Here is an 18,966-nt window from a genome sequence, read left to right as displayed (position 1 = left end):
GTCTTCCTCTAGGGGGAGCTCAAGTTAGCTTTAGCACAGCGTGAAGCCAGTGCAGGGTCTGGCCTCCACTTCCCCAGGGGGGCGCTGCAAAAGTTTTGGTAGCCAAAGGTATCAAGGTGCGCACGTCTGGAAGCATTTCCGCTCTTGAGCATTTTCGTTCCGCCGGGTGCCAGCGTTCCTGTGACGCGTTTCCTGTTGGCCAAGCTGCGCACGTGCGGCCGGAAGGGAAGTAACGTCAGCCTGAGAACGGAGTAGCTGTACTGTGTGGCGCCTTATTTTAGGCACTTGTTGGACAGAATGTCTCACCTGCCGATGAAACTCCTGCGTAAGAAGATCGAGAAGCGGAACCTCAAATTGCGGCAGCGGAACCTAAAGTTGCAGGGTGAGATGCGTTGACTCGCAGTGGCTCAGGAGTCCCACGCGCGAGCCCTGGCGCCTTCGGGCGGCCGGGGGCCCAGCCGCTCTGTGTGACGGAGGCAGCTTCCCCTGCAGCGTGTGTGATTGGGGAGACTGAAAAGGCAGCCTCCACTCGGGATCCGCGCTGCTGCCCACTCGGCGCGTGGCTCCAACGCTGCTCCTGACCTTTCTGAGCAATCAGTGTGTTCTTACAGCGTTAGAGCAGGAGGACTCCCCGTTCACTTCTAGGCTTACAACTAACCCTGCCTTTTGCATTTCCACCTTACCTTTTGATTCCCTCACCAACTGCAAGTCGCACCTCACCTCATCCCTCATTTCCGGTTATGTTACGTGGAACGTCTCATTTCCACCCACTTTTCACATCTATTTAATTCCCATATTTCTTTCCCCAAAAGCCCGTCTCGCTGTTTCCACAGAGCTGCTTTGATACTATTGCCTTCCTCTACCCACTTCCACACGCTCTCGTAGCACTTTCTCACAAGAGCTTCTACGTATTTATGTCCTGCACAGTGACCTAAATGAAAAGGATTTTACCTGAATGTCACCTTTCTTACCTACCTCATTTGCAGTCCCAGTGTCCTGACAGTGGGGCCACAGATCTTGAAGTAATTGTGTTAACCTGTTGTCCAGGTTAAGATATAAACTCCTCGAGGGAAAGGTGGTGCCTTGCCCCAGTTGGTTTTCAACAGACATTAATTGAAAAAAAATTCTGCAGGAGGCAGTAGGTTTGTGAATTTTAGGAATATGTTTTGAAGTACTCTTGTATTTCTAATTCCTATAGAATAATACTACAGCATTACTAACTACTTTTCAGCGCATATGTAAGTAAATTTGAACAAAAGATGGTGTTTTATCTTTTTCAGTAAACAAACAGGGAACCTTTGGTAAGGACATTCTCAGGTATAGTCATGCGTCGCATAACAGGAGGGGGGATACATTGTGAGAAATGCGTCATTAGGGGCTTTTGTCGTTTGCGAACTTTATCTAGTTACACAAACCTAAATCTACACACCCAGGCTACATGGTATAGCCTGTTGCTCCTAAGCTGTCATCCTGTACAGCATGTTACTGTACTATACTGAGAGAATTGTAACACAATGGTAAGTGTATGTATGGCTAAATATATCTAAACATAGAAAAGGTACAGTAAAAAGACTATGACATGAGAGATTTAGAAAATGGTACATCTGTATACAGTACTTACCATGAATGGAGTTTGCAGGACTGGAAGTTACCCTGAGCGAGTCAGTGAGCGGTGAGTGAATGTGAAGGCCTAGGACATTACTGTATACTGTAGACTTTATAAACACTGTACACTTGGGCTACACTGTTTAGTTTTTAATACTTTTATTTTTTAAGTTAACCTTAGCCTGCTGTAACTTTTACCTTATAAACTTGTTAAATTTTAACCTTTTGACTCTATTAACACTCAGCTTACAACACAAGCACGTTGTACATACAGCTGTACAAAAAGTTTCCTTATGTCCTTATTCTATGTGATTTTTGTTGTTTTTTTTTTTTTCTTTTTAAGCTTTTTGTTAAAAATGTAAAGACACAGACACATTCAGTATCACTGTCTTCCGCTTCCACATCTTGTCCCACTGGAAGATCTTCAGGGGCAACAATAGGCATGGAGATGTCATCTCCTATGATAACAGTGCCTTCTAAAATACCTCTCTCCCTGAGGCTCTTTTACAGTCGACTCTTTTTTTTTTTTTTAATAAGTGGAAGGAGTAAACTGTAAAATAATGATCAAAAGTATAGTAAATACATAAACAAGTAACATAGTTTATTATCACGTATTATGTATTGTACATAATTATGTGTGCTGTACTTTATACGACTGGCATCACAGTAGATTGTTTACACTAGCATCACTACAAACATGAGTAATATGTTGCACTACGACATTGCAGTTACTGATGGCACTAGGTGATGGGAATTTTTTAGCTCCGTTATAATCTTATGGAGCCACTGTATATGTTGTCCTTACTTCACAGAAATGTCATTGTGCACACATTACTGTATTTACGTATGATAAATATTGGAGCAAATAAGTAGTCTTATCAACTGAATTTTCAACTCACTGCAGTCTAGAAGAGTTGGGGTTGAATGTTTTGAAGTGGTATGAAAAATAGTACTTGTGTGAATGAGTTGTAAATGTCTTTTTCAATATATCAGTTAATCATATGTTTATCAAATACTGATGTTTATTCTGTAACTGCCATTATCTGACCTCATCTGTTTAAATATTTGACCTCATTGAAGTTTTCCTGTCCTAGACTCCTTAAAGTCAGATGTACAGTCTTTTGCAGTTAAGAAATCAATATAGCTGTCCCTTTTCCAGTATTTTTTCTTTAAGATAACTTACTTTCCCTATAAGGGAACACCATAAAATTATAAGTTGTTTTAATTACATGAAAGAGAAGAAAAGCTAAATAATTCGTGTCAGGAAGCCACGGAAGTTCTCATTTGGGATTTCAGTGTTTCTAAGTAAACTTCTCCTTCTTTGTCACAGTATATGTTCTGTTTATTTAAACAGGGGCCTCAAATCTGACCCTATCAGAAACTCAAAATGGAGATGTATCTGAAGAAACAATGGGAAGTAGAAAGGTTAAAAAATCAAAACAAAAGCCCATGAATGTGAGCTTATCAGAAACTCAAAATGGAGACATGTCTCAAGAAGCAGTAGAAAATATAAAAGTTAAAAAATCTCCCCAGAAATCCACTGTATTAACCAATGGAGAAGCAGCAATGCAGTCTCCCAATTCAGAATCAAAAAAGAAAAAGAAGAAAAAGAGAAAAATGGTGAATGATGCTGAGCCTGGTAGGTATTTATTATCTTTGAACTTCAGCCATTTAGTTTTTCACAGATGGTTATTGTTCCTCTTTCTGTTACTATTGTGTGCACATGACATGAGAATTCCCTGTACTCACCAGTATATTAGAGATTAGCCTGGTAGCTAATGGAAACATTTTATTGGCCGAAGCGGGGAGTCCATTTCAACTTTTCTCAAAATATTGAGGAATATATTTTTAATTTCACTAACCTTGAAGAAAACCTCACTCTCAGAAAAGACTCTCCTTAGAGTTCTAGAAATTTTCTCTTCTTTTTAAGTTACATTTTTTCTTGCTTGATTCTTCCCATTTTCCTTCCATAAATTCCTCCCTATGAAAGGAGTATTAGTTACAAAGTATATAAAGTAGGAAACTTCTGAATAAATAGAACATTAACTTCCAAGTGCTAAGAATGGCAGGAGGAAAAGGAAGGAATATTTTTTGAAGATGATGGAATTTCAGTAAGCTCGGATGAAAGAATGGACATTTTAATTGAGATTTGTACAAGCAGAGATGTCAAGGTAGGATAAGATGGGGTCAGCAAACTATCCCTCCTTCTACCTGTTTTTGTAAAAAAAGTTTTACTGGGTCATAGCAATGCCTATTTGGTTGTGTTTATGGCAACAGAGATCGTATGACCTGCAAAGCCTTAAATATTTACTGTCTGGCCCTTTGCAGCAAATTTGCCAGCCCCTGAGTTAGAACATCCTATTCATGTATTTTACCTGAAATAAGGATTTTATTTAGAAAGGAGCTTTGAACTTTTCCAAACATGCATTGCAGTCTCCATGATGCCTACACACAGAAGTCATTGTCATCCTGTCCTAAAATTATTGCCTTCACAATTCTTGTTTTGAGTATGCCCCAGGAAGTGGTATTATTTCTGCTCTCAAGCATTGAATCACAATGCTGGGAGTTTTAACCTTATGGGATTTTTTTGGTTTTTTTTTTTGTTGTTTTTTTATGAGATGGAGTCTCACTGTGTTGTCCAAGGTGGTCTTGAACTCCTGGGCTCAAGTGATCCTCCCACCTCGGCTTCCCAAAGTGCTGGGATTACAGGCAGAAGCCACCACACCCAGCCACCTTATGGGTACATTTTAAGAACAATCCAGGGAAAACAAAATAAGCCATGGAGACCAGCTGAAGACTGAAGATACCTATGGCTTTTGAACATGTAGGTCCTACAAAGTTGACTCTTTCCTGGAAGGGTGGCCGTCAGGTACAGGAAGGAGACCAGTACTGAGCTACAGAGAGTCCTGGGTTCTGGTCTAAGTTCTTTTCAAACATCACTAATTGCCATGTATTTTTATATAAGCACAGCATGTGGTTAATCCATTTGACCCGGAGTCGAACATTGAAAAGATAAGTGAGAGGTAAGACTGAAAAGGTAGTTGGGGCCACATGAAAGTTGTGAATGTAGAAATGAGGGTGGGAGGAAGCCCTGCCTTTCCTCCCACACTCATCCCTGATAGCCAAGGTGCAGTCCAGTGTATGCCAGCCAGGCAAGTGGATTGTTGCCCTTCCTTTACAGTCTATCTCTAGTAACATGAAGAGCCTTTGATAGTAATTGGCATGGGAGGAAAAATGACTACTTATAATGAGTTTTTAATGATTATGTTAATCAGGTATGCTTTCTTTTCCCTCAGTGGAGTATGTGAAACTTATAATTGGTATGTTTATACTGTTCAGTTGAACTTTTAAAAGTTTTAGATGAGATGGTATAATACATTAAGAAGCCTAAAAAGTTTTGTCACCAAGTCTGTCTGTACCCTGGGTTTTTAAATACAACCAATCATTTTTCACCAAACAGAATTCTTAACAAATTAATACAGAATATACTTAGCTTTTGAAAATATACGTCTTTACATCAGAGATCTGTTTGTTGATCTCATTTGGAATTTTATTTTAAGGAAAATTTTTTTCGGGTTTTGTCTTTTAAAACCAAAGATACAAAAAAAGCAAAAACTGAAAACAAAGGGCAACCTGAAGAAGAAAGTGCCGAGACTCCTAAAGAAACAGAGAATAATGTGGAGAAGCCAGATAATGATGAAGATGAGAGTGAGGTGCCCAGTCTGCCCCTGGGACTGACAGGTAACATCCAGGAAGTTTTCTAGATGTAGTTTCTTTAAAATGTGCCTCGCTTCTTTAAAATGTGCCTCTCTTAGAGGATTATAGGTTTGAAGGTTCAGTTGTGACTTTCAGTTTACCTGAAAAAAGTAACTATCAACAAGAAACTTTTTTTATATCTTTCTGCTGCTTTTTCTCTTTATCTTCTATTTTGTGGTGTTTTTGTTCTTTTTCTTCCCTATTTTTTCCTTTTGTTCATTCCTGACACTAAATATTTTATATGCACACTAGCAGCTTCTAGGATTCCTTGGTTTGTCCTTTTCTAAGTCTCATTCTATGTTGTAATAGGAAAATCATTGGCCCTGTACGAGGTTAACCTCCTTTGGCCTTTGTTCCTTTATAAAGTCGAGTTTAGGGTAGAATTCACTGCTCCTAACCAGGTATGTCTAGGAGTTACTTGAGTTGTTTATTTGGTTTGGGTTGGTTGGTTTGTTAAAATGTTGAGCCTCAATCCTAGACCTGCTTAATCCATATTGCAAACGTTTTGTTAGTAGCTCTCGAGCAGGGAAACTCACCCCTCGAGTAAGATGAGTAACTCATCCTGGTTTGCCCAGAACTTTAACAGTTTTAGCACTGAAAGTTCTGAATCCCAGGAACCTCCTGTGTCCCTAGCCTACTGAGAAGATTGGTCATCCTAAGCCTCAGAGACATTTTTGGTTCTCAGAGCTAGGAGCAGTCTGCTGGCATCTGGTGAGTAGAGGTCAGAAACACTGCATAATATCTTATAATGCATAGGATAGTGTTTCACAACAAAGAATTATTCAGCCCAGATGTCAGCAATGCCAAGGTCAAGAGTGATTGGTTTACACCATGGGCATGTGGAGTGTGAGGAACCCCCAGATGATTTTGATGCCTTCTGCGGAGCCACCACTGTACTACTTGATATGTAGGCTCAGCCTAATATTCTGTGGCTGTATCTGATTCTTCTGTGTCTTGTTGGAGTGAGATTAACAGGTTTTTTTTTTATTGACTTCACACTCAGTTTTTATGAATGCTCAGTGTTGTCACTTTTATATCAGATTTCTTAAACATTTCATTGTCTCTGGACTCTCATTATTTTCCTTGTTTTGGTATTTTTATTTTATATAAATTCCTTGGTTATACCTCCTTTCAACCTCTTGTTTTGTTATAGTATGGGCTCTGGACTATAACTCACACGGCCATTAACAGTGGAGAAACTTGAAAGATATAGGGTCTTTTTCTTGATATTATCACATATGAATAATTAAGGTTTAGTCTTTTCTTACTGTGGGAAGCTTTTCTAAGCAAAATAGATTTAGGCAACTGTAGCAATACTAACTTTTTTGAAAAAAGATAAATTTGCTAATGATAAATTGTCTTCTGTTTAGGAGCTTTTGAGGATACTTCGTTTGCTTCTCTATGTAATCTTGTCAATGAAAACACCCTGAAGGCAATAAAAGAAATGGGTTTTACAAACATGACTGAAATTCAGCATAAAAGTATCAGACCACTTCTGGAAGGCAGGTATGATTAACACTGAAGCTTAGATATTGGCATCTATTTTTAGAACTAGTAGATTATAAAGAACATACCAGTATATTCTGTTGATTTTGTACTATATGTTGGGTCGTGTATCCAGCATACATTAAAGGCTTTAAGTTAATTACTGATGTTTGAAGGAAAGTGTTCGATAGGTGTTCGCTTCTGTTGTAGCACAGTTCTGACTTACGATTTCGGTATATAACCCAGGTGATCAGTTTCAGCGCTGTAGATGTTTCTTGTTCATGTTCTAGCCTTAGTGCCTAAGGTGTGTGTATGTAGTACATCGTAAATGAGTAGGCTAAATGTCTTTCTGCTTTCCCTTTTTAATATTTAGGGATCTTCTAGCAGCTGCAAAAACAGGCAGTGGTAAAACCCTGGCTTTTCTCATCCCTGCGGTTGAACTCATTGTTAAGTTAAGGTTCATGCCCAGGAATGGTAAGCGTTCATCTACTTGTTTCTGCCATTATTTCACTAGAGGTTTATTGTAGCTGTTATGGACTCAGTGGTGACAACCACATTTAGACTTTTACCGTATATCATTTTTAGGAACAGGAGTCCTTATTCTCTCACCTACTAGAGAACTAGCCATGCAAACTTTTGGTGTTCTTAAGGAGCTAATGACTCACCACGTGCATACCTATGGCTTGATAATGGGTGGCAGTAACAGATCTGCTGAAGCACAGAAACTTGCTAATGGGATCAACATCATTGTGGCCACACCAGGCCGTCTGCTGGACCATATGCAGGTAAGAGATGTAGTGCTTGTCTCATTGTCTTGTATGAAACATAAACTGACAACTAATGGTTGTTCTTTGTCCTTTGTTTTGTTAGAATACCCCAGGATTTATGTATAAAAACCTGCAGTGTCTGGTTATTGATGAAGCTGATCGTATCTTGGATGTGGGGTTTGAAGAGGAATTAAAGCAAATTATTAAACTTTTGCCAAGTAAGTAGGTAGCATCTGCATTTGGTTTGCAAAGTATCTGTTGGAGGTAGATAAGAGTTGTTCCTATAGAGAAACTGTACTAATGCCAGAACTTTACCATAGCCAAGTGAGGTAGTTGTGCCAATTAATCTGAAAGGTAGTTTGGAATACAAGCATCAAATGTATTAATAACTTGATATAATAGTTTTGCTGTTTTAGAAGTTATAATGCACGTTAAACAGTCTTCACATAGGTCCTATCCTCCACCTCTTGCCCATTCTTACCTCATCTAACATCCCCCAAGTAGCCACAGATTTGTTGCCTTACTTGTACATACCTTGGTTATAGTACTTGCAACATTATGAACTGATTATAACTAAGACCATGGTTTCCTTCATTATATAATTTATTTTTAAAAGCTTTATCAAAGTATAATTGACGTAATTGTATGTACACATTTATAATGTACAATTTGATGTTCTTTGATTTGTTTACCACTGTGACATCATCACTGCAATCAAGAAAATGAACATGTCCATCACACTCAAAGGTTTCCTCCTGCCCATTTTCAATTTCTCCCTCCCACCCCTCCTTACATATATACTTCGTCCCCAAGTGAGTGTTGATCTGTTTTCTGCTGCTAGATTAGGTTGCATTTTCTGGAAATAAAGTTGCTGTGAACAGTCATCTACAACTCTTTGTAGAGGCACATATCTCCTTTTCTCTTAAGTAAACCTAGGAGTGTCCTAGTTGGTATATGTTTAGTGTATGTTTAACTTTAAAAAACTGCCAGATGTTTTCCAAAGCAGCTGTACCATTTAACATTCCTATGAGCAGTGTATGAAAGTTCCAGTTCCTCCTATTAAGTCTTGACCATTAGATAATGTTAGCCCCAAGTTTGTTCTCTTTTAAAGTTGTGGTATTCTTGTCCTTTGCGTTTCTATATAAATTTTAGAATTGGTTTGTCAGTTTCTCCCCCTTCCCTCCAAAAAAGTCTCGGATCTTAATTGAGATTTTATTGAATAGAGATTGTTGGAGGAAGACAATATTGAGTAATGTAACCCATAATAAGGTATATCTCCATGTATTTGATATTTTATTTCTCTGTAATATTTAGGGGGGTTCGGGATACAGGTTTATTCACATCTTTTGTCAGATTTATCCCTGAGTATTTCATTAAAATTTCAAATTCCAGTTGCTCGTTGCTTTAATACATACATATATACACACACACATATACACACATATATATACACACACGGTTGAATTTTATATTGATCTTGTATCTAGCAAGACAGTTAATCCTGTGCTGAATGATTATTCAGTATGACTTTCCAGATGACTGTGGCCTTTTGGATTTTCTATATAGGCAATCATGTGCAGATAAGACAGTTTCACCTCTTTATTTAATTTTTCTTTTCCTGCCTGATTGCCCTGGCCAGAACCTCCAGTATGGTGCTGAATAGAAGTGGTGAGAGCAGACATCCTTGTCTTGGTTCTGATCTTAGGGGAAAGCATTCAGTCTTTTACCATTAACTACATATGAAGTTAGCTGCAGGTTTTATGTAGATGCCTTTCATCAGATTGAGGAAGATCCCTTCTGTTCCTAGTTTGCTGAGGATTTTTAATCAGAACTAGATGGTCAAATGTTTTTTTTCTGTCTGCTGAAATAATCATGTTTTTTCTTTAGTTAACATAGTGAATTCTATTGGTTGATTTTTCAAATGTTGAACCAACCTGCATTTCTAGAATAAACCTGATCCATTTCTAGAATAAACATGATCCATTATCCTTTTTATATATTGCTGAATTCACTTTACTAAAATTCTATTTCGAATTTTGTATTTGTGCTCACGAATTGTATTGGTCCATAGTTTTCTTGTCATGTCATGTCAGGTTTTTGTATAGTGTAATGACTGACTTCAAAGAACGAGTTGACATATAAGCCCCCTCTTTAATTTATTGGAGAGTTTGTGAATAATTGATGTTTCTTTCTTAAATGTTCAGTAGAATTCACCAGTGGAATCCATTTGGGCCTGGAATTTTCTTTACATGAAGGTTATAACTAAAATTTCTTTAGTAGATATAAGGCTATTTAAAGTTTTCCTATTTTCTTCAGTTGCTTGTCTTCAAAGGAGTTTGTCCATTTCATCTAAGTCCTCAAATTTATGGACCTAGTGTTTCACAATATACCCTTTATACCTTTTGTAGTATTTGTAGAATCTGTAGAGACATCATATCTCCCATTTCTGATATCTCTACCTAGAATATTTGTAGTTGTGAGGCAATTGTAAAGATTCCCTAAAAGATTGGGGTTATTTTTATATGTATCTGTTTCAGCACGTAGACAGACTATGCTCTTTTCTGCCACCCAAACTCGAAAAGTTGAAGACCTGGCAAGGATTTCTCTGAAAAAGGAGCCATTGTATGTTGGTGTCGATGATGATAAAGCTAATGCAACAGTGGATGGTCTTGAGCAGGTACTTTTTATCAATAACTGAAAACTGTAGGGATCTTACTTGGTGTTTTTATGTAATTGTTAGAAGGATCATTCACAAAGCAAATGGGTTAATGAACTTTTAAACTGCTGTAGGTGAGGCATGACAGTTTACACACTATATTTATCAGTGCTGTTGATCAAATTACACAAGTTAGGAAATGGAAAATGTCCACTTGGTTCATTTGTATCTGTCTGCTTAAACGCTTTCTAGGGATATGTTGTTTGTCCTTCTGAAAAGAGATTCCTTCTGCTCTTTACATTCCTTAAGAAGAACCGAAAGAAGAAGCTTATGGTCTTCTTTTCATCTTGTATGTCTGTGAAATACCACTATGAGTTGCTGAACTACATTGATTTGCCCGTCTTGGCCATTCATGTAAGTGATGATGATGAGCTCATTGAAAACAGGGTATGCTTATTAAATCCTATAGATTATAGGATTGGAGGTATTGCCCTCTCCTCGAAACACTGTTCTGAGTAGTTTGATCACCACTAGATGATGGATCCTGTGTGAGGGGAGCGCTGCTGGGTGTGGAAGGGTATGAAGACTTCCAAAGAGTACAAGACACCATCCTCCTTGAGGGGCTTGCGGAACAGTTGGGGAAATAGGACATAGGCCAAGGGATGAGCTCAAAATAAAGTAGGGTAACAGTTCCACAATTTGGGGGTTCTACTGCTAGTCTTCCTCAAGATTCCAGCTCTAATGGATGTTTGTATTTAATTCTAGGGAAAGCAAAAGCAAAATAAGCGTACAACCACATTCTTCCAGTTCTGCAATGCAGATTCGGGAACACTGTTGTGTACAGATGTGGCAGCAAGAGGACTGGACATTCCTGAAGTCGACTGGATTGTTCAGTATGACCCTCCGGATGACCCTAAGGTAACTGGCATCTTTGGAATATCTTCAGAATGACTCTGCATTAAAAGTTCACTTATTCTCCCAGTTCCCTGACAGAAACTGCATTCCACATTCAAGGTAAAGATCCCTACTATACAGTGACTGCAGTATTTCTCTGGTATTGATAAGTATTTAAGGCTTTTCAGGGCTCAAAGGGGCTGTGCGAGAGGACTGAAAAGGATCAGTGGGACTTAAGTTATGAAAATGAGATCCTTGGAATGATCTCTTAAGAACAGCAGATGCCTGAAGGAAATAAAATGCTTAAGGAAGTAGATAAGCTTCTGTAGTATATGTGGTAGAATAAGCTTCATTGCGAAGTATTTTCAACAAACAATGGATTAAAGCCATTGTGATGATGAAGCACACATAATACTCATTTTATTAGATCACTGTTAATGCAAACATCATGTCCAGCCCTTTTTTTTGTTGTTGTTGTTTTTTGGCCTCAATCATTGGCCTATTGAGGGTGATGTGCGCAGAGCGATTGCTGGCCCAGCTTTATGGGGTTGTGGTGAAGGTGTGTGTGGCCCAGCACCACGGGAGTACACCATCTCAGTACAGACATGCACATACTCAGGATGCATACACGCAAATGGGCTCATATGGAAGTCACTGTGTTAACTCAGGTTTTCTTTTCCTACCAAAGGAATATATTCATCGTGTGGGTAGAACAGCCAGAGGCCTAAATGGAAGAGGGCATGCCTTGCTCATTTTGCGCCCAGAAGAATTGGGTTTTCTTCGCTACTTGAAACAATCCAAGGTAAAGATCTGTACTTGGAGAAAGATTTCCTTGGTGTAGGGATTGTTAGCAAGCAACATTTCTACATTTGTCAGAGGAGTCTCGAGTCTGACCAGTGCTGTTACAACCATTCTTATGGCAATTAAGCAAGTAAGGTTTTATGTACTTCTAGCCCAAGAAGTGAGCACAGAAGAAACTGCCCACATGGCTCGGCTTTGTAGCTCTGTTACCCAGCAACACCTCTGTGTCCCAGCCTCTCCTTTCCCGTTCCCTCCAGCCCTCTTTGAAACCTTCTCCACTCCTTTGAAGCTCCCTCACACCTAGTCATCTCTGCTTCTGCTCCCCTTCTTTCCTCTTACCTCGTGTGAAGCAGTGGGGAATCCTCGTTCGCTCTAGCCTCTGCCTCCTCCACTGCCCTCTGTCTCCTATTCATCAACTCTTGGCGTACAGTCTCTTCTTTGCAGTTGGCTCTTTACCATCTCAAATTTCTCACTGTAAAAAAGTAACTTCAACCTTTAACCTACTCTTCTACCCCTGCCTGCAGGATAGCTACTGTCTGTTGCCTTTCCTCAGTCGGCCTTATTGGAAAAATGGCTTATATTCTTGCCAGTTACCTCCCTCTCAGGCCCCAAACAGCCAAATTTGGCTTTAGCTTTCTACTGTTGCACCAGAATAGAATCCATCAGAACCCTAGGTGGCCTCTTTATTGCTAGGCCATGGGGATGCATATCAGGCCTTCTCCTCCCTGACATTTACATCCTTATTGGCCTAATTGGCATAGTCTTGCTGATAGGCTTCCTCTACCCTGTAACTACAGGCAGTTCCCTGAAATTGCTCTATAGCGTTTGCACGCTTTCTCCAGAATGCTTGGTTTCAGCTAGCCCCTGTCTTTGCTGGGAAGCCATCTCTTATCTCCTGCCTCCTCCTTGTTCCCACAGCACAGGTGCTCATCAGGTTGACATTTCTTTTTTTTTTTTTTTTTTAATTATTATACTTTAAGTTCTAGGGTACATGTGCACAATGTGCAGGTTTGTTACATATGTATACATGTGCCATGTTGGTGTGCTGCACCCATAAACTCGTCATTTATGTTAGGTATGTCTCCTAATGCAATTCCTCCCCCTGCCCCCAACCCCACGACAGGCCCCGGTGTGTGATATTCCCTACCCTGTCTCCAAGTGTTCTTATTGTTCGATTCCCACCTATGAGTGAGAACATGCAGTGTTTGGTTTTCTGTCCTTGCGATAGTTTGCTCAGAATGATGGTTTCCAGCTTCATCTATGTCCATACAAAGGACATGAACTCATCCTTTTTTATGGCTGCATAGTATTCCATGATGTATATATGCCACATTTTCTTAATCCAGTCTATCACTGATGGACATTTGGGTTGGTTCCAAGTCTTTGCTGTTGTGAATAGTGCCACAATAAACATACGTGTGCACGTGTCTTTATAGCAGCATGATTTATAATCCTTTGGGTGTATACCCAGTAATGGGATGGCTGGGTCAAATGGTATTTCTAGTTCTAGATCCTTGAGGAATTGTCACACTGTCTTCCACAATGGTTGAACTAGTTTACAGTCCCACCAACAGTGTAAAAGTGTTCCTATTTGTCCACATCCTCTCCAGCACCTGTTGTTTCCTGACTTAATGATCGCCATTTTAACTGGTGTGAGGTGGTATCTCATTGTGGTTTTGATTTGCATTTCTCTGATGGCCAGTGATGATGAGCATTTTTTCATGTGTCTTTTGGCTGCATAAATGTCTTTTGAGAAGTGTCTGTTCATATCCTTTGCCCACTTTTTGATGTGGTTGTTTGATTTTTTTCTTGTAAATTTGTTTAAGTTCTTTGTAGATTCTGGATATTAGCCATAGCCAAAATTGACAAATGGGATCTAATTAAACCAAAGAGCTTCTGCACAGCAAAAGAAACTACCATCAGAGTGAACAGGCAACCTACAGAATGGGAGAAAATTTTTGCAATCTACCTATCTGACAAAGGGCTAATATCCAGAATCTACAGGTTGACATTTCATTACTTATCTTTCTCCCCCACAAAACGGCAAGCTCTCTGAGGGCAGAGTCCAGGACTTAGGCACCTATTTTCTCTCTAGCACCTGGCACAGGCCTGTTGCTTTTCTAGTTATCTAATGAGTGAAAACTGATGGCAGATCCATCCTGTAGGAGTTTGTGGTCATCCTGGCCTCCAGTGTCACAAGCCTCAAAACAGGACTGTGGAGTATTAGGACCCCTCTTCTGACATGGAGAAAAGGGGCTGATGGCCCTTCTGACTAGAAGCTTCAAGCTGATTCATGGTTCCAGATAGTTAGGATTATAGAGATTCTTGCAGAAAAGTGCTTTACTGACTCTATCCCTATCCAATTCCTTGCCTTTCAGAAAGAAAGAAGTGCAGATTGCCTAACTCAGCAGAGCAAAGATGAAACTTTCCCATCAGCATTGGGAGACTAGAAAAAGCAGATTTTCCTGTCTGTCCTGAGGGAATTTCATAGGCCAGTTAATCCTTTCCTGTCTTCAGTACCCAATATCGGAATGCTGATCATCCTGGTTTACTAATCTTAATACTTTTAATTTCTAGGTTCCATTAAGTGAATTTGACTTTTCCTGGTCTAAAATTTCTGACATTCAGTCTCAGGTATGTGCTTTTTAAACGTTTGTGAGTAAGCAGGAATCTTGTCCCAGCACTCTCTTTGTAGTGATTCATTGGGCAATCACTGTCCTTTAAAGTCTACTCTGTCCTAAAGTGAGGATCAGGCTGTGTGGTGTATAAGGTTTCTTGTTATTCTAGTTACCACCACTCTGTGCCCTCTTTAAATGTTTTCCATGGAGTGGCTTTGCTCTAGGATATTTAAAATCTGGTGTTTTGGAGGTTTTTGTTTGTTTTTGTTTATTAAAACCAGTGTTTCTTTCTATTTCAGCTTGAGAAATTGATTGAAAAGAATTACTTTCTTCATAAGTCAGCCCAGGAAGCATATAAGTCATACATACGAGCCTATGATTCCCATTCTCTGAAACAGATCTTTAATGTTAATAACTTAAATTTGCCTCAAGTTGCTCTGTCATTTGGCTTCAAGGTGCCTCCCTTCGTTGATCTGAGTATCCTTTTCTTTAATGAAGTTATCCTGGAACTAAGGAACAAAGCTTGACAGAGGGGCATTTTGGGCTTTGCCGTGGATTGGTATGTGTTCTGGCTCAGACTGGAGGCTCCAGTGTTCGCCCTGGTCAATGTCTGCTCGTCTGTGCTAGCACAGGACATAGAGGTTGGATGGGGTAAGCAGGGATTAATCATTAGGATGGGGTTACAGGGACAAGGCAGCTTATGCCTTGAGCCTTCAAAAGACAAAGAAATTTGACTGTCAAGGAGAGACAGAGACAGTTGTGTGTTCCAGGCAGAAACACAGGTGAAAAAGCAAAACTTCAGTGTTTGCTGAGGCTGCACTGTGCATGGTACTTAGGTGAATGGGATGTTTTGAAGCTAAAGAGAGGATGGGACCTTTCAAGGAGTTTTAATCCTCTTAGAGCCCCTGAAGGATTTTATACAAGAAAGTGGCAAGTTCAGCAAAAGAAAATAAAACTTAGGTGTTGCTTAAAGATAAAAGGCAGGAGTACTTCCAGTTGCTTCAGTTGTGATTTATAATTTGTGCCTTTCAGAAGAAGAAACTGAGCAACTGAAATGAGGCCTGTGCTTCAGTGCCATGGGAGTAACTTCTGAGGGGACTAGAAGACCAAATTTTGGGTCACCGTCCCCATTGTAAGCATTGAGTAAATGTCAGCTGAAATGAATATATGTCAAGTCTTGTCGAAGGAAGAGCAGCTCCTTCACTTAGGCATTCCTAAATCAATTCCGAAGAGAAATGATAGTCATTTGTTTTGACACAGGAAGTGTTTTTTTAATGTGCTTCTATCAACTTCCTGATTAAACTCATAAATCGTTATTCACTGTCATGAATTTCATTGTGTGGAAGAAATAATTAATATGACCATCACACACCGAAGTTTAAAATCATACCTGCTAATTTTAAGTCCACAGTCACGTGGCTGCTCCTAATTTTCTGGAAATTTATTGCATAGGTTTATGTTCCCACATTTTCATTGTTGAGAATGGGGTTGTGGAGGAACAGTAGTGTTCATGCTGGTTTTTTTCTCTGTGTAGATGTTAGATTGGAGTTCATTATCTTTTTTGCTTGATTTCCTTAACGTTTGCCTCCAGACATCAACAGCAATGAAGGCAAGCAGAAAAAGCGAGGAGGTGGTGGTGGATTTGGCTACCAGAAAACCAAGAAAGTTGAGAAGTCCAAAATCTTTAAACACATTAGCAAGAAATCATCCGACAGCAGGCAGTTCTCTCACTGAAGACATGCCTTTCTTTCATCTTGAATAACTTTGTCCTAAAATGAATTTTTTTCCCCTTGATTTAACAGGATTTTTGTAGACTTTCGAATTTGGACTTACCTAACAAAAGTATAAATTGACTTGGGTTGCAAGCACTGAGCACTGTTACTTCTATCAAGTCTCTCTTTTATTTTTGGGATATAAAACAGGCTTTAGTTTTCTTGGTTGCCCAAGGGCAGAGCAAGGAATATCTGGTGTTTCTTGTGATGACAATATTTTAATTTTAAATATCCGTCCCTCATACACACGCGTGTATGTTACCGTTTTAATATAATTCTTTTTGTACCTTTCCTTCTTGTTTCGTGAAGATTTTTGTGGCATGGGTTGCTGTGCTCACTGCTGTAAAAGGTGACCTAGTGTACTGGGGAGCTGGTGGCAGTGCAGAAAAGAGTCTCAGGTTATTTTTTGTTTTTAGTTATTTCTTGGACCTTGACAGTATCTAATGACTCCTTCTGAAAATGCTGCAGTATAAAAGAGCAAAGAGCTTTGGGAAATACGTAAGAAGCACCTTAAGATAAGGGTGGCATTGCTTTTATAGATTCTTGATTTTAAAGCAACGGGCCTTTCTCAGGTGTTTCATTTTTTGGAGCAAAAACTATGGGTTGTAATTTGAATACAGTGTCACTAAGCAGTTATAATGTTTGATGGGTGGGGGGTAGGAAGAGGATGGAATTGAGATGTTTGAGCCTCATTTACATCAATAGAAGTGTAATGTACTGCATTTCTTCATTTGGTAACATAACAAAGACTTTAAAAACACACATACAAAGAATGATGATGCTCCTCATTAAGATTTGTTTAATTCAAGGTGGCTTGGATTTAGTAAGCCTTTGCACTCTGTAGAGTGCTTAGAAGACAAGGGCAACTTACTTGGAGTCAGAGCCAGGCCATCAGACAGTGCCCAGCACACATTAATGTTAGCTTCTTTCTGAGAAAAAAATACCTCTTCCACGCCCTGAAACAAAAAATACATTTGCTGTGAAGATTGAAAATGAACAAAGTTAGAAAAAAAAACAGCAAAATCAGTGATTTAGTCAGATGAGTTTTTTGTTGTAGGAGCACTTGATTTCTAGTGTGTTTTGTATAGTATATAACTACAAGATAGTACATTTTGTAGCAGTTGAAAGCCAAAGTTGCTAGCATCATTTTGCTGTTGTGCCAGTTAATCATAGGATCCCATTAAATAAGTGTGCTAACATCTAATGTAGAGAAAACTGGTAAAGAACATTCCAGTAGGAAAAGAAACAATATTCCATTTCTGGGCTTGGCCACCATCACCCTGGTCGGACCTGTCCTGGGCTTCCAACCTTGACTGCTGAGCTCCTGGCTTAGCTTCTTGGGTTCCTAATTCCTGGTGTTTAATAACTCTCTCCACGATCATATTTTTCTGATTTTTTTTTTCAGAAATAATGTTTTTTAAAAGACAAAAACAAAGGGAAGAATAATTACTGAGCAGAAGTAAATACTGTTGGTATTTTGTACATAATACAATTTTTATATGCATGTTTGTGCTTTTTAATTTTTTTATCAAAAATTAAGTCATCTACCTACTACTCGTAACCAGCTTGTTTCATAACATGTTATTTTCCTGTGTCATTAAATAATTACCTCAATGTTGTATTTCGTTTATGGATGCTTTGTTGACCCTTGGTTGGTCTGCCAGGATTTAGGTTCAAGATACCTACCTGATTGTGCCAAACTGGCTGTCCCTATCTCAGTATGTCTTGTGCTCCTACTAGTCTTCAGATTGTTTACCTCTAGTATGAGTCAGTCTCTAGAGGTTTTGTGAGAAAAGCATATAAACAAAGTGGACAGGGTTGGCCCTGCTATATGAGGACTTACTTCAGGTCCATTAGCAGCCTCGTCCATGATCTCCATTACCTGTAGTCAACTGTAGTCTGACTAGGTCACTACAGTACAATAAGATACTTTGAGAGGCCACATTTACATGACTTTCATCACAGTATATTGTAATTGTTTTATGTTAATCTCTGTGCTAATTTATAAACTAAACTTTGTCACAGGTAATGTATAGGAAAGAACAGAGAGAGGGTTCAGTGTTGTCCGCAGTTTCAGACATCCACTGGGGGTCCAGGAATGTATCCCCGGAGGATAAGGGGGAACTACTGTACTCGCTGGGTGCTGTTTGTGATTGTGGTGGCAGGGTGGTCCAGGCTAGGGACAAGAGACAACCAGACTTGACCAGCCTGGCCAGATTCAGATATGAAGGAGCAAGTTACTGGTATCACATACAGTGAGTGAAAGCCACACCATCTGCAAGGCTCGTGCACAGTAAGGGCTTCATTTGGTGGCAAATGTAGGCGTTTGACAGGTGGGATTAGGAGGCTGCAGCCATGAAGGTTCGAAGGCAGAATGTGAGGTGGGGGAGCCAAACACATCACTACATGCAGGTAAGTCTTTGGGTCCTGTGGGCTGCGAGTGATGACACTGCTGTGTCTAAATTTATTTAGTCTCAGCCAGCTTTGTATAAATAAAACAAGATACCCAAAACAGTATCCCTAAGTTATACAGGGGTTAAAAGTGAGAGCTCTGTAACCAGAATGCCTGGATTCAAATTCCAGCTGTGCCACTTGCTAACCTCGGGGCCTGA

At 39.5% G+C, this 18,966-nt stretch overlaps 1 protein-coding gene across 1 annotated transcript; it reads left to right on the top strand.

Annotated features, from left to right (window-relative positions):
• Positions 1-222: 222 nt before the first annotated feature.
• Positions 223-17,975, top strand: DDX18 (DEAD-box helicase 18). The gene is given in 14 exon segments (NM_001132808.1): positions 223-382; positions 2,960-3,244; positions 5,203-5,346; positions 6,732-6,867; positions 7,220-7,320; positions 7,432-7,631; positions 7,717-7,831; positions 10,151-10,290; positions 10,522-10,683; positions 11,035-11,187; positions 11,852-11,965; positions 14,542-14,598; positions 14,882-15,059; positions 16,174-17,975. Coding segments are annotated over 14 exon segments (2,013 nt in total). The 5' UTR covers positions 223-297; the 3' UTR covers positions 16,317-17,975.
• The last annotated feature ends 991 nt before the right edge of the window (positions 17,976-18,966 follow it).

This window comes from Pongo abelii, chromosome 11, assembly GCF_028885655.2.
Source record: "Pongo abelii isolate AG06213 chromosome 11, NHGRI_mPonAbe1-v2.0_pri, whole genome shotgun sequence".
Lineage (NCBI taxonomy): Eukaryota > Metazoa > Chordata > Mammalia > Primates > Hominidae > Pongo > Pongo abelii.
The sequence above is the reverse complement of the archived record's forward strand: the minus strand, read 5'-3'. Positions and strand labels throughout refer to the sequence as shown.